The sequence below is a fragment of the Fusarium subglutinans genome, assembly GCF_013396075.1.
Source record: "Fusarium subglutinans strain NRRL 66333 chromosome Unknown NRRL66333_c0000004, whole genome shotgun sequence".
NCBI lineage: Eukaryota > Fungi > Ascomycota > Sordariomycetes > Hypocreales > Nectriaceae > Fusarium > Fusarium subglutinans.
This window is the reverse complement of record NW_023502067.1, coordinates 530175-552827: the sequence shown is the minus strand read 5'-3', so window position 1 is coordinate 552827 and position 22653 is coordinate 530175. Positions and strand designations below refer to the sequence as shown.

General features: G+C 48.6%; 8 protein-coding genes across 8 annotated transcripts; 3 read left to right on the top strand and 5 right to left on the bottom strand.

Annotated features, from left to right (window-relative positions):
- Window positions 1-468: 468 nt before the first annotated feature.
- On the top strand, window positions 469-1238 carry FSUBG_1002 (ribosomal RNA-processing 1 like; the record flags this gene model as incomplete). Its single annotated transcript, XM_036674556.1, has 2 exons — window positions 469-520; window positions 571-1238. 2 exons carry the CDS (start codon window positions 469-471, stop codon window positions 1236-1238), a joined length of 720 nt encoding a protein of 239 aa, XP_036543588.1.
- A 246-nt stretch (window positions 1239-1484) lies between these two features.
- On the bottom strand, window positions 1485-4880 carry FSUBG_1001 (uncharacterized protein; the record flags this gene model as incomplete). Its single annotated transcript, XM_036674545.1, has 1 exon — window positions 1485-4880. The coding sequence occupies one exon, from the start codon at window positions 4878-4880 to the stop codon at window positions 1485-1487; it is 3396 nt and encodes a 1131-aa protein (XP_036543587.1).
- Window positions 4881-5870: 990 nt separating this feature from the next.
- On the top strand, window positions 5871-7372 carry FSUBG_1000 (uncharacterized protein; the record flags this gene model as incomplete). Its single annotated transcript, XM_036674534.1, has 2 exons — window positions 5871-5917; window positions 5965-7372. The coding sequence occupies 2 exons, from the start codon at window positions 5871-5873 to the stop codon at window positions 7370-7372; spliced, it is 1455 nt and encodes a 484-aa protein (XP_036543586.1).
- A 559-nt stretch (window positions 7373-7931) lies between these two features.
- Window positions 7932-11082, bottom strand: FSUBG_999 (uncharacterized protein; the record flags this gene model as incomplete). Its single annotated transcript, XM_036688560.1, has 3 exons — window positions 7932-10328; window positions 10382-10933; window positions 10990-11082. 3 exons carry the CDS (start codon window positions 11080-11082, stop codon window positions 7932-7934), a joined length of 3042 nt encoding a protein of 1013 aa, XP_036543585.1.
- Window positions 11083-13263: 2181 nt separating this feature from the next.
- FSUBG_998 (uncharacterized protein) lies at window positions 13264-13731 on the bottom strand (the record flags this gene model as incomplete). Its single annotated transcript, XM_036688549.1, has 1 exon — window positions 13264-13731. One exon carries the CDS (start codon window positions 13729-13731, stop codon window positions 13264-13266), a length of 468 nt encoding a protein of 155 aa, XP_036543584.1.
- A 1354-nt stretch (window positions 13732-15085) lies between these two features.
- FSUBG_997 (uncharacterized protein) lies at window positions 15086-16276 on the bottom strand (the record flags this gene model as incomplete). The annotated part of the gene is made up of 5 exons (XM_036688538.1): window positions 15086-15102; window positions 15161-15210; window positions 15267-15393; window positions 15450-16139; window positions 16210-16276. 5 exons carry the CDS (start codon window positions 16274-16276, stop codon window positions 15086-15088), a joined length of 951 nt encoding a protein of 316 aa, XP_036543583.1.
- Window positions 16277-16752: 476 nt separating this feature from the next.
- On the bottom strand, window positions 16753-17286 carry FSUBG_996 (uncharacterized protein; the record flags this gene model as incomplete). Its single annotated transcript, XM_036688527.1, has 1 exon — window positions 16753-17286. One exon carries the CDS (start codon window positions 17284-17286, stop codon window positions 16753-16755), a length of 534 nt encoding a protein of 177 aa, XP_036543582.1.
- Window positions 17287-19626: 2340 nt separating this feature from the next.
- FSUBG_995 (uncharacterized protein) lies at window positions 19627-20031 on the top strand (the record flags this gene model as incomplete). Its single annotated transcript, XM_036688516.1, has 1 exon — window positions 19627-20031. The coding sequence occupies one exon, from the start codon at window positions 19627-19629 to the stop codon at window positions 20029-20031; it is 405 nt and encodes a 134-aa protein (XP_036543581.1).
- Between the last annotated feature and the right edge of the window lie 2622 nt (window positions 20032-22653).

Sequence of the window (22653 nt, the reverse complement as noted above, 5' to 3'; positions counted from 1 at the left end):
TAGAATGCGCGACATTTAGTATTCCTTGATTTGCGAAATTTATATGGAAAACCTGAACTCTGGAGGCTGGCTGTATCGAAAGGGTACTTGCTACCAGAGTTAGCTATATTGCTATTCACAATTTACACAGCGTATTTGTGTCACGGCTATGTAATATTATCTTGTTATTCATTATAATTACTGCACCTACTGCGTTGTAGTCATGATCATGACCCTCGAGTCTTGATATTCAACTTTTGCATCTGAAAGTCCCTTACAAGAGCCGGCCCCACTTCTCGGTGAGGCCCCCACTAGATCCGACATCCATGCCAAAAAAAAAGTTGCCCAGCATCGCATAACATCTTTGGCATTTTTCAACACCAACCAAACTATCACCACCACTTCTCCTCCACAGCCCCAACCTAACCACCCAATTATCACGATCGCCATAACTTGTCCCACAGAGCCATTGACGCTCTACCCTCCAAAATGGCCGAGCACGAATCCCAAATGCCCTTCATTCGCAACCTCGCTTCAAGCGGTTCGTCCTCCCCAACCCTCTCTTGTCAATAATCTTGCTAACTTCTCCAGATCGCAAACTTCGAATGTCCTCCCTAGAATCCCTCTCAACATTCCTCTCCTCGCGCTCAAGCCTCTCCGACGTCGATGCCCAGAAGCTATGGAAGGGCCTCTTCTACGCCCTATGGATGACCGACCGACCCATCCCCCAGCAACGTCTCGCCACAGATCTCGCCAACCTCCTCTTCACCCTCAAGCCCGTCTGCGCAATTCCCTGGCTGCGCGCCTTCTGGGCCGTCGTCGGCGCCCAGTGGACAGGCATCGACGTTTACCGTCTTGAAAAGTTTCTCCTCCTCGTCCGTCGCGTTTTCGCTTCCCACGTACGACTTGCTCGCGAGCGGGGCTGGAAGGACGGTGATGTCGAAGCTATTGTGGCTGTGCTGGAGGAGTACCCTTTTGAGAAGGAGGGTGATATGCGAAAGAGCCCTGTGGGTATCAGATTGCATGCGCTGGATATCTGGGTTGACGAGTTGGAGCGTGAGGAGGCGCTTGAACAGCCCGAGGCTGAGAAGTTTGTCAAGAGCGTGGGCGATCTTGTTATTGCGCTGAAGACATGTCCTGTCAAGCCTGTGAGGGCGCGCTGTGTTGAGAGTTACGAGGATGAGAGGTTGCCGTGGGTCAAGGCTGCCAGCGGTGATGAGATGGAGGAAGATGAGGAATGGGGTGGTATTGACGATTAAGAGCCGGTATTTGCAGGCGCATGGCGTTGGGATAGGGAAAATGTATTACGGATATGCCCGACTTCTTTATATATGGGCTCGAGGTTGATACCATCTGAGAATATCACCACCATCTATTATCATTACTACTTGAAGAGTGCAATAATGTATCCTTGAACGCCCGCTCCGATATGCATTCAACAGCAATGTAAACTATGCCTTTGTGCCCGTATAGAACCACCACTCTGACCATTGTAGACGCTAAATTCACCACACCCTGGTATCTCCTCCAACAGTCTCGTCATCATCGACTCGAATCTCATAGCCCATGTCTCTCGCTGCCTGCTGTCGTTGTTCCTCCTCCTGGGCTCGCTTCCATGCTTCCAGCCTTGCTCGCTCCTCGGACGTCTGTATGCGACGCTTCATGAGACCCTTCTTGCGGAGACGACGACGATGCTGACGCTTCTTGTCAAATGAGAGCCCGTGGATGTCAATGTCGGTAATTTCGCGATCGTACCAGACGTCCTTGATGTCGGCATACCAGTCAACCGCTTCTTCCATGAGTTGTCCAGCTAGGGTGCGACCGCGGCCGCCAGTAACCCACTGGTCCAGCTTCACGGGAATGGCTTGTCCAAAAGTAGGATCATCAACGGACCAGACGCAGGGAGGATTGCTGCAGCTGACAGGGCGACAATAGGCGAGGCACATAGTAGACTCGAGAGCATACCAAAGGCCGACGAGGAACAGAACAAAACCAAAGACTGTGAAGCGGAAGGACGGTTTGCGGTGGAAGAGTGGTGGAAGAGGTAGTGAAACGTAAGACACCGTCTTGCCGTCGGAATGCGTGATGAAGGCGGTGCTAGCGCCGTGGTTGTCGCGGAGGGTGGCCATCTTTTCAGGCAGCGGCTCGGGTTTGACGATGTCAAGGAGGTTCTTCTCAGCTGGCTCCTCTTTAGGTGTCTTGAGCTCAGTTGGCTTCTCTTCAGTGGCCTTGTTCTCGGCAGCTTTATTCTTGGTGCTGACTTGATCAGAAAGGCGTTCAATGCCCCTCGCTGCGGTATGGATCCCGAATAGGCTGTTCTTGAGGGTATTGTTCATGCGAGTCATTCGATCCAGATCCGAGTTGTCGTTCTGAGGATCGATTTGGTTGGTTCGTGTATTCAGTTTGGTGTCAAGTTCCAAGTCGAAGTCGAAATCGTCATCAAGTGATGAGTTCTCAGGTAGTTTATCAAGGAGAGCCTCAACTTCTTGAGATGGGGCTTTGCGACCGAGAATAACCTCTTCAAGATCATCTAACGTCGAGTCATCGATGTGATGGGTTCGTTGAAGCTCTTTCAGGTCGTCTTTGGCAGTTGGAAGCTTGGCCGAGTTTTTCAGTGTTCCTCGGCGCCGTGAAAGAGATCGAGTGCGCCGTCTCCTCACCCCACTCGACGAGGTCTTGGTGCCGAGTTTGTCGTCTGTCCCCGGGTCTGATGCAGTGTCCCTATCGCTACCACTCATAGCATGGTCCGTCCTTTTATCACGGAACGATGCAGATCTTTGTCGCAATGGCCTTTCTTCCCTCTTTGGCTTTTCCTGTTTGTCTTTTATTTCAATCTTCTCCACCTTGACTGTCGCTGGTGTTTCCACGTATGCGCCTGTGACCTTTGGCGTGGGCATAGTCAATGGATCCGGCTTCGTCGGTCGCGGTGTCGCATCGAGGTCTTTTTCATCGTCGATATCAGGCTCTGGAGAGGGGGCTTTCATAGAGCCTTTCTCAGAGTGATTATCGCCAGGCGCAAACAGACTGGCCTCCGCCTCAATGCGGTCCGTGGGATCCGCCTCCGAATTCATGGATTTCTTACTCTTAACAGATTCCGTTGAACGAGTTCGAGAGAGGCCAGCAAATGCGACACTAGGTTTGGGACTGAAATCTCTGTTAGAGCGATGCTGACGATTTCGGTAGCCATTGCTGGTTGAAGGTTGAGGAATTGCAGAAGCAGTGTCAGGCTTGGGTTCTAGAGGCAACGGAGCGGGTTTGTCACTGTCGGCCACCTGTCGCGGCTCAGGTTCAGGCGCAGGGCTGGAACTGGCAGCCCGCGCCAGGCGTCGCAGTAAGTCTCGGGAATCAGTACGTGTGTGCGACAGACCTGGTCGCGCACGACTTGTCTCGTCTTTTGAGTCACCGTCTTCCCTGGGGTGGTCCGATTCTGCGCTCTCGCGTCGCGACTTGAATATTGTCACAGGCGTGTCGGGGATACTGACACCGGCCCCTTCATAAGCAGACCGAGATCGGGGCAACGGCTCTTTCGGTTCGGATTCACTTGTCGTTTTTGTCTCCGGGAGCATCCCTCGGCTCGTCCTGGGTCGATCTTCTGGAGAGCGTGAGCGACTCATTGCATTGTGCTCACGAATCTCTTCTAACTTAATTGATGCCATTGACCTCCTAGGTATGCCGTTAACCTCCCGCTGTCGTATGTCGTCCAATTTGGTATTTCTTGGTCTTGGTGCGTTTCGATCAGGTATGGGTATTTGGTGCTCGACCTTCTCCTCACGCTCCCGTATCTCGTCTATCTTTGTATTATGTGGTCGCGGCGGCTCGAGAGGAATATCGCTTCCTGTCTTGACCTCCCGTGACCGAATCTCATCAAGCTTGGTGTTCCTCGCTCCAGGCGGCGCCACCCTCGTCCGTGAGTTAATGTCAATTTCACTGCCTTCATCGAAGTGAATGCGATTTGCAAACGGACGCGGACCCATGCGAAGCCTTGGACTATCCGAAACTTGCAACTCTCCAGCCGTAAAGTCGTCATCGACCTGCCATGCGAAACTCTTTTCGGGAGATGCTGGGCCAGGTGCCTCATTTTGAGCTTCTGGACTCTCAACCGACGGATATAGCTCCTCAATACCTGGGACTAGAGCTGGAATCCGTCCTTGTTTCGTCAGGTCGTCTTTCGAAGGCATTTGTCGTAACGAGTGCGAGCCTATTCGTAGTCCAGCAGCGCTCCCAGGCCGACTATCTGGTCTAATCCCGTTGACAGTCGTAGTTGGAGGTGCATGCGCAGGCGTAGTACTCTCCTGAGTCGGCTCTCTAGGCGTAAAGGAAAGCCCTGCCCTGGACTTGCCATAAAAGTTCCGTCGTCGCGGCGACTCGGTCTTGTCTGGCGATTTCTTTATTTCGGGTATTCTTGAAGCAATTGACCCTCGGGAAAAGGGGCGACTCGGTGCCTTTGTGTCCAAATGATCATGGCTTAACATCTGCCGCATCTGATTTCCTTCTCCTTCGTGTTTCTCGCGCCAAACTCGAGGTGCTGGACTAGGCGATGCATCAACCGGTTGTGCTCCATCGCTGTCATCTTCGATCTCCTTCGCAGCGAGACGGAAAGCATCGGTCATGGAAAGTCGTTTTCGAGTGGACGAGGAGAATCCTGGCGTAGGTAATTTGCTGTCGCGCGATCCAAGACTACCGATGCTCGCTCGCCTGTCGGGATCCGAATTGGTCGATCGAGCGAACCCATTGCTTTGTATACTAGACCCAAGCCTTGAATTGTTCTGCTGCGCTTGATCATTCTCTTTGTTCCTGTCGGTTCCCCGCGGGATGTTGCTTGCGAAAAGAGGTTTCCTTCCGGATTGCTTCACAATAAGCTGACTAGGCCGCTCGGCCAGCGAGCTTTTGTCGCGATCCATCAGGGATACAATTAGGGGTGATTATATGCAGTTATGGTGAGGTCGATAGCACATTATTTGTCGTCGTGGGCAGCGCGTTCATTGCAACGCGATGGCGACTAAAAGTATTTGGATATGGTAATATGGTCGCTCGGGTGTGTAGCTATATGTTGTCTGGGTATGTCGAGTGAATGTTGGTACAGCTTGAGGTCGGGTATCTTGTACAGTCGCGAATCAAAATATCAACAGCGCGCGCAAAAGATAAATTAATTGACCAAATGTTTTTGTCGAGTCGTGGTTTAAACGCGTTGGAGGCTACAGAAAGTGGCCGAGCATGGGGGGGCCTGTCATTGTAGTCTAGTGTCCCCGTCCCGTCATTAACGGAGGTGGGGTCACCGTTCCACCGACCACGTCTCACCGTTACCGCGCTATCACCAACCAATTTAACCTACAGCTACCGCAAGTGTCATAATAATACGCTTTATTAAATATATTGACGGTTAAGAAGATTCTCCGTCTTAATATCCGCTGCCACTTGTAAAATACCCTCCAATCTGCTTGAAGCATGGTTGGGGCGTTTGCTGCCAGCTCAGCCCTACCACTAATTAATAGCTTAAGCTTGGTTAACTCGAAAGATCATTGTCATATCAACCCGGGCAATTTGGCACAATCTCCTTGACCCAAGGTACCTTACTGCTAGCTCAGCAGAACCTGAGTACTTTTTGTTTCTTTGCAAGTTGATGTGCTTGGACATCCTGATGATGATGGGAACCTAGCGAAACAAATATGAATGCAACCCAACTCAACAGCTGATGTGAGACGAAACAAAGTAGTTACCCTGGTTCGTCCCAACTCTTCTTGTTTCGCTCCTCCTTCCTAATCTATCAGTGATATGATGACACATGATATCGTGCTACCTATTGGTTGTTGGTTGCTGTCAAACTACTGAGGCATAAGATCGCAAACCACTACATCTGAGGAAGCTCAACTTGGTTCAAATTAATGGCCAAAATGACCAACAACCTGGAGACCCGTACCGCACGCCGTCTCGGTATCTTGTAAGTCAACCACGCAACCTCATCAATACTTGCTAATCAGCGACCAGAGAGACTGGCTCTGCTGCCTATCACTTGTTCGGCTTGTATCGCTGTGTCATCATATCAGCACGTTATAATGTCCCACCAAATACATCTCCAAATGAAGCCATTCTCGCTGCTGTAGCAAATCTCATCAATGAGAACCCTATGCTCCGAGTGGGCATCCAAGGCGAGGGAGAGATGGAAGCCTACTTTACACACGTGCCCGAGATGCGACTGAGTGATTTCGTGGAATTTCGTACCTGGGGCCCTGGGGAAGATCCTGACAAGTGCCTGAACGACTTGCATTGTGAATTGCATGACCAGTTCTGGCAGAACATTGAGACGAGGCCCCCGTGGCGGGTTGTCGTTGGCAGACCCTCCGGCGTCAGAGAAGACCACGGAGACCCTCTCTTTGAGGACATTTCATTTGCCTTCCACCACTCTCTTATGGATGGCATGGGTGGAAGGCTGTTTCATGAGAAACTACTTGCCCAACTGAACTCTCTGCCGCCGAACCCATTAGCCCCAGAGGTTCTCTCCTTTCCCGAACCACCGGTACTCCCTGAACCACAAGAAAATGTCATCGACTATACGTCGACACTATCTGGCCGAGCTACTCTTCTATGGAAACGATACCGTCCCTGGTTCCTCACTCCTGATCCGCCAAATATATGGGCTGGTGAGCCTGTTGACTTCGATCGCCACAAGGCTTGCTTGGCAACCGTGGATATCCCACCAGAAGTTGTATCGACTGCCCTCAAAGAGACACGCGCTCACGGGACTTCTATGACAGGTCTTTTGCATGCCCTGGTCCTTGCATCACTATCGCGACGTATTCCTACCGCCCCAGCTTTCATTTCATCGACACCCATAAGCATGCGTCCCTACATATCACCCAATGCTGACCCTGCTATCAAGGACGCGCTGTTCGGTGCTGTAACCGGCATGTCACACGAACACTCTTCATCGGCTGTGGCTGCCTTGCAAGCTACAAAGGGTGACGAGATCAATGACCTTATCTGGAGCCACGCAAGGAAAGTCAAAGACGAGCTCAAGAAAAAGACATCATCGATTCCAGTGGATGATGACATGTTGGTACTCGCGACCATTACTGATTGGAAAGCACTTCTACGGAAGAAGGATGGACAGCCACGACCTCGGTCATGGGAAGTTAGCAACGTCGGCACTCTTCCAGCTCCTGCTGAGGGGGATGATAAGAGGAGCATTCATCGCATGCTGTTTACAAATGGCGTCATGGTTGCAAGTGATCCCATGAGTGTTAGTGTTGCAAGTGTCAAGGACGGTCCCTTGACGATGGGAATTACATGGAATGATAGTTTTGTGGAAGACAAGATCATTGAGGGGCTGAAAGAAGATCTTGCGACATATCTAAGGCGGCTGCATGAGACGGGGATAATCACTGATGAGTCGTAGCCTGAAAGGTAATGATGCGAGCCACAGTGGAGATGGCACATGTATGGGAGCTTGATACAAGGTCTCAATGGCTCAATCCGGTCCATGGTAAGTGAGACTCAAGGCTGTCGCCTGTGAACGGCAACTCGGCGAGAGAGTGATCCCGGGTTGCACGGTTCTCCGGGACGGCCAAGGCGGACCCCGAAAATGCCGGACCTCTAGGAGACCCCGAAGACGCTCCAGGGATGAAACGAGATCTGGGACATGCCCATGTCACTTGAAGCTTAAGATCAGCGGCAAGCCAAGTCTTTAGTCTCTAACATAACGATTAACACGAAGTTTATGTTTCTTCAGCAGAGTAGGTATTCATATTCCCGTTATGAAATGTTAAGGGCTATTGTGCATTAAAAGCTATAATCCAAAGTATTCTATTCTTCTTGGAGGTGTGCCCAGATCATCTCACATCAGTCCACCTCATGCCAGAATTCAATTCAAAAGAGGTCGTTAAGGACCTATTCCCAATCTACCCAAACGCCTCGCAAATCTTATGCAATGAAACCGTCTCCTTTTTGGAACGTCTCTACCATCCCTCGCCGGGGTTTCTCCTCGCGCGGTTATTGCCGCGGAAGTAATCGTATGAAGGCTCCTCGTTCTGTGCAAGACCGCTGTAGCCTTGAGGACCGCCGCCCATAGCGCCGACTGAAGGCCCAGGTGATTGCACAGGCGTCATGCGGCCTGGCGTGCTGAGGTTGCTGTATGCGGGAGCCGCGGCGTTCGAGATCAACCCGAGGCCCGATGAGCTTCCGTTGTTTTGCGAGTACAAGGGACTGCGGCCACGGGCGGGGGGCTCTGTGCCTAATGTCATTTGCTGTGTAAATCCGGTGTTGGGCGCGCCACCTGGTCGGTATGCTGAGTAGCTGGTGTCGCCGCTCGTGTTACTAGCAAGAGACATGAGGCGTTGCTGCTGAGCTGCTCCACCCGCAAAGGGAGAACCACTTCGGCCTACAGGTGTGCCGGGTCGTGAGAAATCGCTACCATCGACTGATCCAGGAGTACCAGGGCGAGCGATCTCTCCAGGTCGGCCATAGATCTCGCCTCCGCCATGGTCCTCTGCGAACTCGGCTCGGTTCTTGTAATACTCAAAGTCCATCTGACTGTCTGACACGAACTCGAAACCGGGAACGTTGTTGGCACTCTTGCCTGGTCGTCCTTTCTGCATAGGATCGAGAGAAACCATATCCGAGTAACCACTCACTGTCATCATATCACCGGAATCGACATCTCTGCCATCGCTTAGGCGGCCCTTGTAGATAGCAGGTAACAGGTTCTGCGCGCTCGAATGAACCATGGGAGTAATCAGAGGTCGGTAAAGTGCAGGGTGGCCAAAACGGTTCGCCAATCGCTCACTACGCATACGATTCTCCTTGGGGTCGACGCCGTTCTCGGGCGTCTTGGTGACGTCCAAAATGGTATAGTAGGTAATCTTGTTGTTAAAGGCGCGGTTGCAGTAAATCTTGAAGATGATCAAGATGAATGGCAGTGGTACCAAACTGTAAAATTCGATATGCGTCCCCGTATTGCCACGAACCCAGCAAGTCAACATGACAACCAGGTTAGAAAGCATGGTTGCGAAGATGAAACGATTGAAGATGACTCTCCAGAACATTCCACCGGATTCAGTCTTGGTGACAAAGCGGTAGAGGAGAAGGTACTTCTTCAGCCACGAGTCAATGAGGAAGTAAAGAGCTGTTGCCGGTAGTACCAGGGGTTGGATACCGGCAAAGCACATGGTGACTGTAGCGTAGTAAAGGAAGTAGTTGTAGTAACTGGCGTACTCGAAAGGTGGCGGGGCGGTGAGCTCAATAAGCTCTCGGGGTGTTGGGCTTGAGAACTTCTTGAGGAAGAACGCTTGCACGAGCGGCCACAGTTGGGCAAGGTCAATTGCCGCACCGAGTTGACGCTGGAGCAGATATGTCACCCAGAACGGGCTGGTGTTACACAAAGCTATGAACATGGAAGACGCAATGTCGTTCTTCTTGATGGACTCCCACACATCCTCCTTGACACTTCCCGTAGTATCCCTGACCACGTTGGACACGAAACTCCAGATGACACTGAAGATGGAGAAGATAAGAAGGTTGTTGAAGACGAAGAAGAAGTAAAGCTTGGCCAAAACGTGCCTTTCTCGCCCAGTCTTGGTCTGGTCACCGGCCTTGACTGAGAGTCGACGGAAGATCATAGGCAGAACGAGGTAGGTCAGGGACATGATCGCCGGAGAGAGAACACCCTGAACAGCACCCCATACCTTGGGATGGGCAGCGAGCTCGGTTCTGAAAGCAGGCCAGACCTTGCCCAGATTCTGGAGGTTAACGAGAAAGATGGCAATGCCAAGGTTAGGAACGATCCAGATAAGAGTCAGAAGAGTGATCCAAAAGTTATTGATCCACCGTCTTCGTCCTCGGGTGCTGCTGTATAGAGGCATGTTCTCCCAGATGATGTCATTCGGCCGAGGTGCGAGTCTGACCGTGGCACCGACAGGCTTCTTCTTGCGACAAGCGTAGGCGATACCATGAGCCTCTGCAATATCCGCGTAACTCGCAAAACCGTAAGGCATCGAGCCTCGCTTGTCGACCGTGGCGCGTACTTCTTTGATTTGAATCTCGAGATCACGAATTCGCTGAGTGTAATACTCTATAGCATCCACCTTTTGGCCTCGGGGATAAGTTCCGTAAGATCGGTCCTTCTTGGAGGGTTTGCACATGGGTCGAGCAGCTGGGACGTTCTTGGGGTCCTTGAGGTACTTAGCCAAGACCTTCTCAAGCTTGCGAACAGCGTGGTCGTGCTGCGCGATAAGCTCCGGAAGTTCCTTCACATTTCTGGCAACAGCGGTTCGAGCAAAAGATGAGTTGGGGGCAATCTGATCGATAATTCTTGCGATACCCTCGTCGGAGCAGCCTTTCTTGGGGATGTCGAATACCTGCAAATGAGTGTGAGTAATCGTTTTCTGGTGGTAGCCTCTTGTGATCTTACCATCAGAGTTCGAGAGTGAAGACTCTTCTGGTAATCCTCGCTCTCAAAGTACTTGCGCCGGAGCTGGAGAACCTTGTTGTAGTTAAACCAAAGAAAGCCCATGACGATGAAATTGAAGCACCAGGCGATAATGACCTGGGACCAAATTGCTGGAGCGAAGACATTGAGAGGAGTGATGTTCAGTACCCAGTTGGCTGTTTTATCACCCTTGTACTCTTGCCACCTAGTATAGTTGATTGGGAGTAAGATACCAACACCAGTGAGACACAAGGTAAGGAACATATTACGGCACATGCGAACGAAGCGCAGGAAGACAGTGGCGTCCATACCGATCAATGGTACAAGCTGCTCTTCTTTGGTCCGCCATAATGTCGTGATCCACGACCACGGGGCCTTTCCTATAGGTGGCGGTACGTGCTTCTCGTCGGCATGTTTTAACTTGGGGGCATAAATGGCCTGGTGGTATGGTCGCAGAATCGAAAAGATGATGGCGATGCCGATTGTGACAGGGATCGACGTAGCTAAAGCTGAGTACAGCGAGGCAGCTTGGAGCTGAAGGGCGGCGTTAGCATGGACGAAATCTTGCGATATCATGCATCGATACATACCTGCTGACTGAAGGGTTCTTGAAGAAGATCGAGCAATTGCTTGCCAGTATCCTCTTGTTCCTGCCGACCGTAGAGGTGGGCTGTATAATCCATATCGGGCGCGCGAGCTCCGCCAACTGGCGAAGACGTTGGAGCTTATCTCGAATGTCTAACGGCACTGCAGTCTATGGCGCGACGACTTTTCTCCGAGCTCTCCGATTTTGTTGTTGTCGGCCACGTGTAGAGAGTCGAGATTGACTGGCTCGAATTGGGGATGGTCTCGTATTCGCAGGGGTTCAGAGGATGGATCGCAGACAAGATAAGAGCTGATGAGGATGAGACTATAGGGGCGACTGAAGTGATGAAGATGCTCGAGGTCAGGCGCCACTTGACAGATCAATCGTCGTAGACAAAGAGCCCTTGGTAAACGAGAGTCGCTGTGTCGTAAAAGAAGCTTAGTCGGGAATGCCCGTGAGCGAAAGGACGAGGCGCCAAAAGGGGCGAAGCGAACGGAATATGGCGTCACTCAGGAACAGGCGACGATGATGGGGATAAGATTAAAAAAAGAAGGAAGACAAAGGAATTGGATAAGGTCCGATGATACGGAGAGATATGGTGTTAAGGTTGAGTATAGTAAAGTAAAGAAGGAGGTAAAGGTAGAGAAGGGTAAAAGTAGGGCTGGGGGTGGAGGTTCTATTCGCGGACTAAGACAAGACTAAGAACTAAGGAGCCATGACAATGACATGGGATGGATCCTATTATCATGGGGGTTAGACTCTAGGTAGACGGTTTTTTTTTTCTTTTGGGGGAAGCCATCAAAAGATAAAGCTTGGCAGCCATTATGCATCGATGTGGCAGCGTGAGGGTGAGTGAGCCGGTGAATGAAGCCAATAAAAAGTCCCCTGTTTTAGAAGAGATGCTCAACCAAGCGCTAGTCAGGGTAGAATGATCGAGACCTGTGATCAACAGTGTCAGTTAATGACCACTTAAAAAATGCCAACAGCGCCATCATTCTCATTCCTAGATGCTACATACTGATTCTTCTTACTTCTTGAAGTCTTCATACCATCTCCGTACGGACTAGGTACGACTGTTTACCCTGGCACGCGGCCTCCGTGGGGACAAGTCCCAAGTCCCTAGGTCCCCAAGACCCAGCTTCAGAGTTCAGACTCTCAAGTTCTATTTTTGACGCCTCTCGACCCGCTGTAGTGGGGACCCTCTCCAACCGTAGCACGGGCCGGGAGACCCCTGTCAGCCAATCGTCTCCCTCCCTCAAGCTTCTGGGTACGCCACGCCCTCTCGGTCTTTGCCCCTGCATTGGATGGATCCCCTGGAAACTGGGATGTGAATTTTTTTGGCGTCTCGAAAGACGCTGAGAATACGAACATTCCAACAGGCTTGCGCTTCCAGAAGGGGAAAGTGATGGGATGCTCTCTGCTGGCACTGGCACTTTGCTGGCCAAACGGCTGATGTCAAACTTTTGGCGATCGATCTGCGTGTGTTACAACGCTTTCTTTTTACGACGTCGATCTTTTTTTTGCTCTGGGCTTTTTGTTGCTCTCTTTCAAGGCGGCTTTTGAGAGACATGTCATGCATTGTTCCTGACATGGATTGAATGGCATGAATGGTAATAAACAATTAATTAATCTTGCAGTTTCTGACACTTGCGCCTCAACCGCCTTACCATTTATTCATTCATTCGTTTATTGAATCTCACTCATTCTCATTCTCACGCCCTTTTCCCCATAACAAAACAAACAAAAACCAGATGGATCTTGATCGATGCCCAGGCCAAGCAAGGCCATTTTCCCCGCCGCGACTCGCCACTTACAAGTTACGTAGTAAAATAGTTCATGCTCAATGACATATCGACACGCAACCCGATCGCAATTGGGAAAACAAATCGTGTCAAATCGGGAAATCCAAAGTCCCCAAAAAAATATCTCACGTTTTATTATGTGCCGAGTGGCCCGTCGAACTACCAAAGCTTGTTCCCAATTCTGAAACAACCAACAAAAAAGAAAACATTTTTCTCTTTCGTGATGTGGCCACGTGACGTGTGCGATTCCACGAAGCCTCACCCGAGAGGTACGTCAACTACAGTCCCCATCCAATATGAGTAATAGACTTAGGATCTCTATCCTAAGTGATGCAAAGAATTACATGGGCATCAGATATTGAAGAATTTTTAATTTATTTTAGGACCTAAATTTAAGGTGTATTGCAGAAGGCATCTTATGTCGTCTTTGTTGCTCTGTTGGCCTTTCATCTTATTCTCTATGGTGTCGTATTGTTTTATTCCATGGCGCCTTCAACACGATATGGGCGACTAGAAATACATAAAACAGTCACGACCCAGAGGATAACTTCGTCGAAGATAATAACCTTTGCAATCTCCTTTCGCGTCATCTTGTCCAATTGCCGACTCGTGTTGACAAGTGGCGACCAGCTCCTCTTCTGTAATGCCTGGATCCCGTTAACCGTAAGACGAACGGCCAACTCTTGTAGATAGAGGATGATGCATTTCTTGTTGAATAAGTAGTAAAAGATGCTGGGGATTAGCCAAGTCTCAGAGGGTGTGGCTGGCACTGAGTGATCGAGCAGCATCAGGTCACCGATTAAGTAGTACGGATTTCGAGCAAATGCCATCAATGCATGCGTCCTTGGATCACCTGTATGCTTGAGAAAGGGTTTGGTGTAGATGCCTATCAACCGAATCAATACAGAAAGTGTAGCGACGGCGATCTTGAACTGTGCACTCATTTTGAGGATCGTGGTTGGAGGATAGCAAATGACTGGTGTTTCGTGTTTCCGAATCGAGTGTCGCACTGAACCAGCTTGAGAAGGAAAAGGTCGAAGTCTGTGGGTTCAAAAATGAGGCCTATCAACCCTTTTATATATTTCTTGAGGCTGCGTAGATAGAGTCGAATCAGAGGCGTGATGCGGACAAACCATGATAGAAAGCTTCTTACCTTAGGTAGATAAAAGATGTAAATTTGACCTCGGGAGGTAGGAAACTTCTGACCTTATAGTCTAAGGTCTTCTAAATTAAAGCCGACATTAGCCAAGTATTCGTGTCACTTAGGCTAAGTTTTGCTGTCTCCCTTATCTTGGTTATTGAATGGTCATGCTATTTATATGAATAGAGTATATTAGAACTTAATGCGTGGCTGGCTACGAACCCTGAGAGGTGATGCCTTCGATTTTGGGACTTCTCTCCAGTCCCGTAGTAAAGCTTAATCTTGAGATGCAAGTGGCAACGAGTCTCACTGGGTTGGTGGACGAGCCTAATTTGAGTCTCTTACGTTTTGGCAATACTCTGGCTAGTTTCGTGGTTTTGACCAAGACAATTACTTTAATCATGTCATGTATTCCGAGTACCAGCATGATCAAGCCGACTGACATTGGTCTGACATCCAAGAGAAGAGGCTGGATGACCAAGTCAAGCTTATTCAGCCCTATATGGTGATAAAGATAAATTTAGACAGAGTCTGACCTCAGTCCTCATCCACTGGCATCACCTGTCTTAGGACTACGGAATCCTCTGCATCTCACTTATGTACTTCCCGAGAAGCCGCAGTCAATATCTTTATAGCCCTGGATCCGTCATTGCCAGAAAATTATGAGAAGTGATCGCATTGACCCTTTCTTTATAGTGTCAAATATGTCATGGAAATCCACGACCTTGGTGAAATAGCCATCTCACGTCTCTCGGTACACAAACTTTGTGCCACTGCCTGCTCACAAAGAAACTCAGTGAGGGGAACTGCAAACCATCGCGATGTGATTTGAGCGGGTAGAGATGCCCACAAGCAGCATCCTCGTGCTAAACTTCGGAGTAGATAATTCGGATCTCTTCTCAGCCAAAGACATATTGAGTTGATGGCCGGCCAATTCTAGAAACGAGAGAGCTGCAATGGGGCATGAGAAAGCATGAAAACTGGTATCCGTGAGCCCTCAAGTGGGAGAGAACACAATAGCAACACACTCGTAGATTCCTTAAGTCGCACCCTCAAAGTTGAATAGAAACCGAAAAGTTCACCACGAGAAGTTCGGTAAGGGTAAATATCGAAGGGTAAGAATTCCCTCTACTATCCATATCTCTGAACCAAATCTCTCATAACGTCAAGAACCCTGTAAAGCAATTAGGAGCTATAACATACAGCAGTTCAAGAATAGCCTCACTGCGTACGAAGTGTCTTATTGTCGACAAAAAGGGCTGAGACGTGAGTGTCAAATCTCCTAGCTTGACGTCAGTCCTAGTGGCCAGGCAGAGAGAGGTGTGTTTCTTTACTCACAGCCTATAGAGGTCCAGCCGACCTTCAAAGTCCTCTTCTGGTGCCGAAATTTGCACAAGCTTGTTGTAGGCAGCGATATACTCATCTCCAAACCTATTGCATGCTGGTCGCCACTGGCCAAACTCATCTGTCAGTGCAAAATGGTCAGCAGAGGAAATGGTTTGGCCGAAGAAGGGAATATACATTCGTGGTGCGCAAAGAAACAACATGCATCAAAGATGAGAGGTTGGTTGCTCTCGGCATCAATCCCTGTATTCGCATGCCAGAGGTCTCCATGGATTAGTGAAGGCTTCACCGTTCTGCCGTCACTCTCAAGAGGTCTTAGAAGTCTTGGTATGACCTTTTCGAAAAGAGCTTCCGAGAGAACCTCCAGCTCGTCGCTATTTCCTTTCACATCGATCTCTAGGTCAAGTGCTTGTCTCATCGACTTGGCAAAGAAAGTTTCCCAGCTATCTTCCCATGCCACGTACTGGGGTAAATTTCCTGCGTATGTTGTGATGTGGAAGCCGAACTTTCCAGTAGACGATACACTTTTCTGGTGCATTTTTGACAATCGAGAAGCAAACTCGTCAGGGCCGGGCATATCCTCCTTCATTTCTCGAAACTCGCAGAGAAAGAAGTGTGTGTCTGGGATGGTCTCGTAGGTGCCGCAAGCGATGGGCTTTGGGACAAATTCTGGAAGAACTTCATGTATCGCACTCATAGAATGGAACTCCCCCTTTGCCATGTTCATGCCTACCCCCTGCTGAAGGATCTTGATGAAAAATGATTGAGGGGAACCGTCGCTGAGCAAAACATCAATTCGACTAGTCTTGGCCCAAAAGCTGATCCCATGGGTCTTGATGGAAGTTATATCGCATCCCTCTGGCAGCTCTAGTGAAGCAGTTAGTATGCAGTCGATGTTTTTGCTGGCTGTCCAGAAGCTTTTCTTTTTCCAGCTTACCTCTCAACACCACAGCTGGATCAATCCTGGCATTGCATTCGTCTTGGTCAATATCGTTGTGCTCCATCTCATTTTGTGCCGAATGTGTTCATCATACGCCGCAAAATGCGACCGGGTTTAGAGAGGGGACAGGCTTATTAAGATGTAACTGCAACGTACGTTCCTGGTTTGATGGCATGCATGTACCGATACGCCCGACTGGCTTAATTAGTGGTCGCTCAACATGAAATTGGGGATAAACGGCAGCCAGCGACAAGTATGCTTAAGCAATGCTCTTGAGGAGTAAGGAAAGACTTGATAAGAGGATGCCAAAATAAACTCTGTAAAGAGTCCTCTAAGCTTAGGCCAAATTACCTAATTATCTTTTACCACTTAGGATCAAGGCCGTAAATTTTCTTGCTTCCCTTAGACTGCTCGGTGATGACTTGTAAGAATGGAAGACAGTGTTATATAAGAATGAATACATATTGTAGTCCCCAGTCTGGTAGATCTTACGGAGCATCTCAATGTGCGTCCTTTCTTAGCTGAGTCGATTCATATCAGTCAGTGCCCAGCCATTGAGATCTCAATGATCCTGTCACGCCAATGTTCAACGGGATAAACGACTTTGATGCCATTTGCTTCGAGCTTTTGCTGTCCTTCATTATTTGCAATAAAGGTTCCTGGCTCCCTGATCCCCACATAAACAGTCTTAATGACGCTCTTGAGTCTCAAGATCCTAGTTACGCAAGTCATGTTGCCGCTTAATCTCTCGTTGCAGGGCTCCATGGTTGTATACAATGCCGTATCTGTTGGAAGGACCTCGTCAATGCGTTCCTCAGGAATGTTGTGCTCGTCAGCAATCTTAATGAAGCAACACTGCTCTGCGTGTGTGGTGCCCGGGTCTCCTTTATAGTCTCGCGGATATTCCAGCGAGAAGCCTGTCGATATAACTCTGCCTGTGGCTGCGTTGGTAAGGACGGCCCCGACGCAAAACTTGTTGGCACCTGGTGGTGACTTCTTTGCTTGGGTCAAGGCAAACTCCATGAAAGCTTCATGGTCACCAACTTCAAACGTTGGATAGACCGCCGAACCCATGATAAGCAAGTATTGCACAGTAAATAGACAATAGTTCCGGTAAGTTAAGTCACTATGTATGACGGAGAAATACTTCAAGAGGTGCGGCCGAATGCGAATGTTCTTTACACTTGCCATGAGTGATTTTTGACATGAGTATGGGGTTGTGTTTGGTCCTCGTGTTGTTGGTTCTACGAATGGTAACACGCTTAAGGTACCTTACCCAACAGTGGAGTCCCAACGAACCTTCAAGGAGCTGCTGATATACATGTCAGGGGTTTGGAATACTGATGTAGAAAAAAAGAAACTCGAACTTTTAGCATGCAGAAGATAATGAAGTCTTTCGGAGTTTAAGTCTAATTTGTGATAACAGGGATCGCATTCTATCTTTCATGAGCGTTTCCAACCATTATCCCCGGTTCATCTCCTCTGTTTCAACTAAGCTGCCTTCACATCTTTGCTGTCGACCAAAATCAGACGCAGATAAATACATAAAATGCAGTGCCAGAGAAACTGGAATTCGCGAGACACTTTTCGGATCCTACCTATTTCGCTTATTCCGAGCCCTTCTATTCCAATTAGAGACAGCACGTTCTTATCCCCATAAGCAACCAAAAAGCACTTGTCTCAGCCGACCTTGACACAGTCATATGATTAGATACATAATCACCTCCGTGCATAGAGTCCTGAGCACCCGGTGTATTGGTACCAAAGACAGGAAGCAGGCGATCCCGCAGTAGCAAGAATGTCGAGTTCACTGGAGTCGGGGAATGACGCAGCAGTGAGAGAGAAAACAAAACAGATCGAAGGGATTGAATCTATTGGTAGTCCATGTTGTAGATGCAAGTGGGTACTGATGAGAACTGCTTGGAGGGGCGTCAGTAATGTTTGATAAAATTCCCAGTGATATTTGTTCAGGGGTGCAGGGGTTGAAGAGATGGAAACCAGTGTCCATGCCGCAGGGGAGCTTTGTATCATAAGGCACCATGGTAGTCAAGTCCGCAAATCCACTGGAAGTAAAAGGTTGTTGCCAAATACCTTTCAAAACTCGTTGCCAATGATCGCCATTGATGTCGTAAAAGTGATGTTCCGTAATGGTAGGAGGTCCAGCCCTCAGAGTAAGATTTAGCAAGGAACGATGATCAAAGAACTTCGGCATGGCAAGAGCTGATATAATCGACATGTGTCCCAAGCTCTCGAAGTGAATGCGACCACAGGCTGATAATCGTTTGGTTCTATTCAAGTGTTAGACTCAATCATTGACGCTGTAGGAGATGTATAGTAACAGATAGGGGAATACGTACAGAAATGGTGTATCGCTGAGGAGAGATATATCGCTCGATGGATGTTGGTTAGGTTGAGAGATGTTTGAAGAGAAGAGATGTGTGATTTGCAGTTGAGGCTCGTGGCTGAGAGCTTCAATCAGCAGACAGAACTTAGTGTGAAGAGAAGAAAACCACTAAGTCCAACGAACATGTTGATATGTTCGTTGGGCTTGAGCGACTTCCTTCCGCATCTAGATTAGGTACCTAGGAAAGGGAAGCAACGAGGTTACCCAGTTAGCAGTAACAAGCCCTTCCACTTGCAGTTCTTACCTCCATAACTGGAGAGTCCCTTTAGCGGGAGTCTCAAGTACCCAAAATGAGCAATAATACTTGCAGTACCTAGGTACCTACGGAAGTAAGTAAGTTATCTGCCAAGTATATCCCCTTTTTCATTAGCTTACACTTCAACGCTTTCAACTACTCCCCACTAGGAGTTCAAACCTTGCAAGACGAGTCGCGATGCTTACTAGAATTAGATGTTATTGGTGTCCTGGATGACAAAGAGAAAGGTTCCTGGAGAAATCTTCTCTTTTTGCATACCTGGCTGGGTATATGGTTTTTGACAGTTTTCACCTCGCTGAGAGAAAACTGAGTGAATTTGAGAACATATTGTCGATTGACATCTGGATAGTTAGAGTCTCTCCCATTGGAGGAAGATCGACGGATGGATAATAAATCGTCTCGTTTTGATTGTGTACTGGAAAGCTTCACCTGTTCACAAAACGTTCTCTGAACCTCTTCATCACATTGGATGTTCGCCAATCTAAGCTTCGAAAACGTCGTCTCCATTGGCGACTAACTTTCATTTGCATGAATCCTATCCATGTTTAGACGAGGCAACAGAGCAAAGTATGAAAATTCTATTCTTCGATAATGGCATAAATAGCAACCTTTTGCTACTCGACTTCAGTCTTCTTCTTTTCATTTTCTCCCCTAGACCATAAACCCCAGCTCAAAGTCCCAAATCGTCAAGCTACGGATACAGCATCAACTCACTACTATTTACTACGAGACCTTCGTTGAAAAAACATTTAAAATGATCATCGTAGACATATTTTTGTTTCTCTTTGCTCCATTCTTTGTTGCTATCCTCTGGAGATGTACCGGCGGCCCTCCACCGCCTGCCCCCCGTCATCTCAACTGCATCCGCCGCCTCGAGTACTATCTATGCCACAGCACATATAGACAGACGCTCGCCGGTTTGCTTCTGCTTCTATTCTTCGGCAACATGGTTATCGCGATCGATGAGGGGAAATATTCGCCCAGTATATTCTGGCCATCTTCGAGTCCAACGCCCATTTTGCAGTTCTTGACTGTGATGCTGCTGACTGCAGCTGTTGTTCTCTTGGTTATGGCATATGGAAACCGTGGAGACCCAAAGGCTGGGGCTACCGCGAGGATCGATCTCTATCTTTCTGCCGTGCAGTACTATTGGTGCTAGTCTCATACACTATGGCAATTTTGGGAGGTTGAGTACTGCTTTATTGGAATCCTCTGCGTCTATCGAGAAAGTTTAATCCTTGTTGACAATGTGGTTCAATCCAAATAACGGGTAACTAGTGCTTAGATGAAGCTCAGTGAAGCGCTTCAATCCTTAAATAGGCCTAATCCCAACATTGAGTTCCACCGTTTATGCTGTAGCAATTGGCCAGGCATGGTGTGATAATGTCCAAGTTGTGAGCCAGATGTGTTATTGTAGTTGGGACTGGAGTCTGAGAAATTATGTCAGTACCAAGAACTTAGAGTAAGAAATCAAGTAACATACGTAGCAAGTTGTATTCTTTCCAGGAGGGGTTGGGGCTGAAGCGCCAAAATTCGGTGTGCATGATATGTCGACTAGCATCTGACGGGTGATGTAGTGTAGGTAAAGAGCATTTGAATGTAAGGATTGCTAGTATCACATATGGGTTCCGCTGCCGAATCTTGATGTAGGTGATAATGTTGGGAGGTGGGTCGTGAGCCAGATGTTATTCCAGTTAAGACTTGCGGCTGAGAGCTTATATCAACATAGAGAACTAGTCCGTATAGGTGTTGAAGCAGGAGACTATGATGATGAAGATGTTGGAAGACAGAAGACAATGAAGAAGGGTGTTTGCTTCCAAATCGATATAGATGTCGAGACTGAAAGCCGTGTTGCTGATACTAGGTTGTTGGGAGACAGAGGATAATAAAGAAGGGGGTTTGCATCCGAGTCGGTACAGATGTCATGAACTGAAAGCCGGGGTGCTAATGTTGATGCTGGGAGACAGAGAATAATGAAGAAGGGTGTTTGCTCCTGATTTGACACCGAAAACTGAGAACCTGACAGGCCCGGAGGGCCGAACTAATGAAGAAGGGGGTTTGCCCCGGCTGGACCTGGCAAGGGTACCGGGGTTGTCGGGAGCCATACCGTCATCTCCCCCCCAAGCGAACCTACTGTTAAGTCGCATTGCCGACAAAGCTGTCAAAAATGATTCGGCGAGCCTCATCATTTTCCATCAGAGCACGAGTGAGCACTATGGCCCACCGTTGAACTTCAGGCTTGGACATGCAGAGCGCCGCCGCAACCAGTAGGAGTGCCACGCTGGGGTGGATCGGGTACAGCTCCATGTTATAAAATTGTTGATTCTAATGAAGTGTTAGCAGCCAGCGTATCGTGGACAGAAGCATCGACCATATTGCGAAGGCCATCCCGCCACGATGAAGCTGAGAGTTGATATTGGCAAAGACGCACGCATGGATGCTGGGCAATCAAGTGAGGGCATACGTACAAAAATTTTGTAGTAGTTATCGCTTTAGCGCTATATATAAGCGAGTGTATGTTGGTATGAAGAGAGGAAAATCACTAAGTCCAACAAACATCTTGTTATGTCCCTTTGCCTTGAGCAACTTCCGTTTGCAATTTGTATAGAGAATGGAAGCCGCGATATACCCATTTGGTAACAACACAGCTCATCTTGAGACTTTCACTTGCCTCTATTGCTTACAGAGCAGGAAGGAGTCCTTTCAGGGAAGTCATGAACGCCCGAAGCCAGCTGCACGATGCTCACAACAACTTGGGAAGAAGGAGAGATAGTGCGATAAAGTTTGCTTACGATTCACAACTTGACCTTAGCAGTTATATCCCTGTCCAGTCATTACCTACAGGTACCTAAGATAAGTAGACGTTACTTTCGTAATGTAGTAGGACACTTATCAATTTTGCCAATCCCATCTCGGGATTCGTTTAACTAAGTTTTATTTGTATGAATGCTATTAATGTTTTAGAAAAACACAGCAAAGTATATTTGTTTTATCCTCCCTGCACTGGTATAAATAACCCTCATTCCCTATCCAACTTCACTCCTTTTCGTCCCATTACTTTACTTTCCAGCTTCACCCTTTTCCGTTTTCGTTTCCTTGTGACCTTCATACCACAAACCCCAACATCAAACCCCCACGCCGTCAAGCTACACACGCATACGAGACCCTCGTTTCAAAAACAACAGTCATGGCTATAGATATACTTTGGGTCCTTTTGGCAATACCCTACGGCTGCATCGTCAAGATGTTCACCGGCCCCATGGCACCTGCTCCCAGTCATCTCAGCCTCATGAATCGCCTCGAGTACTACCTGTGTCACTACGTCTATAGACAGACGCTCTTAGCACTCTATTTATTCGCGGTGCTCGGTTGTGTGCTCGTCGCGATCGAATTTGGGGCACCCTGTATATTCTGGCCATACCCGAGTCGGAGGCCTTTTCTGGACTTCCTAATTTTTATGGCGGCCATCCCAGTTGTTTGTTTCTATGCTACAGTATATGGCAGACACGGATCACCAGAGGCTGAGGCTCGTGAGGTTGAGGATATAAACGATCTCTATCTTACTGTCGTGCAGTACTATTGGTACTAAATCCCAAACAAGATGAAGCCTTTGCAAACTCTGGCAATTGGCAAGATAGTTGTGCCCCGGCTCCGACGTTCAGAACCTACTCCACTTCTCCGAGGCGGATCCCCGGCATTGCCGCTGTGGACGGAGAAAACAATGGATGGATCTTCGGTGCTTGGTTGGGCTTAGCTTGAATGAGGAGCGCAGGTGTTATCA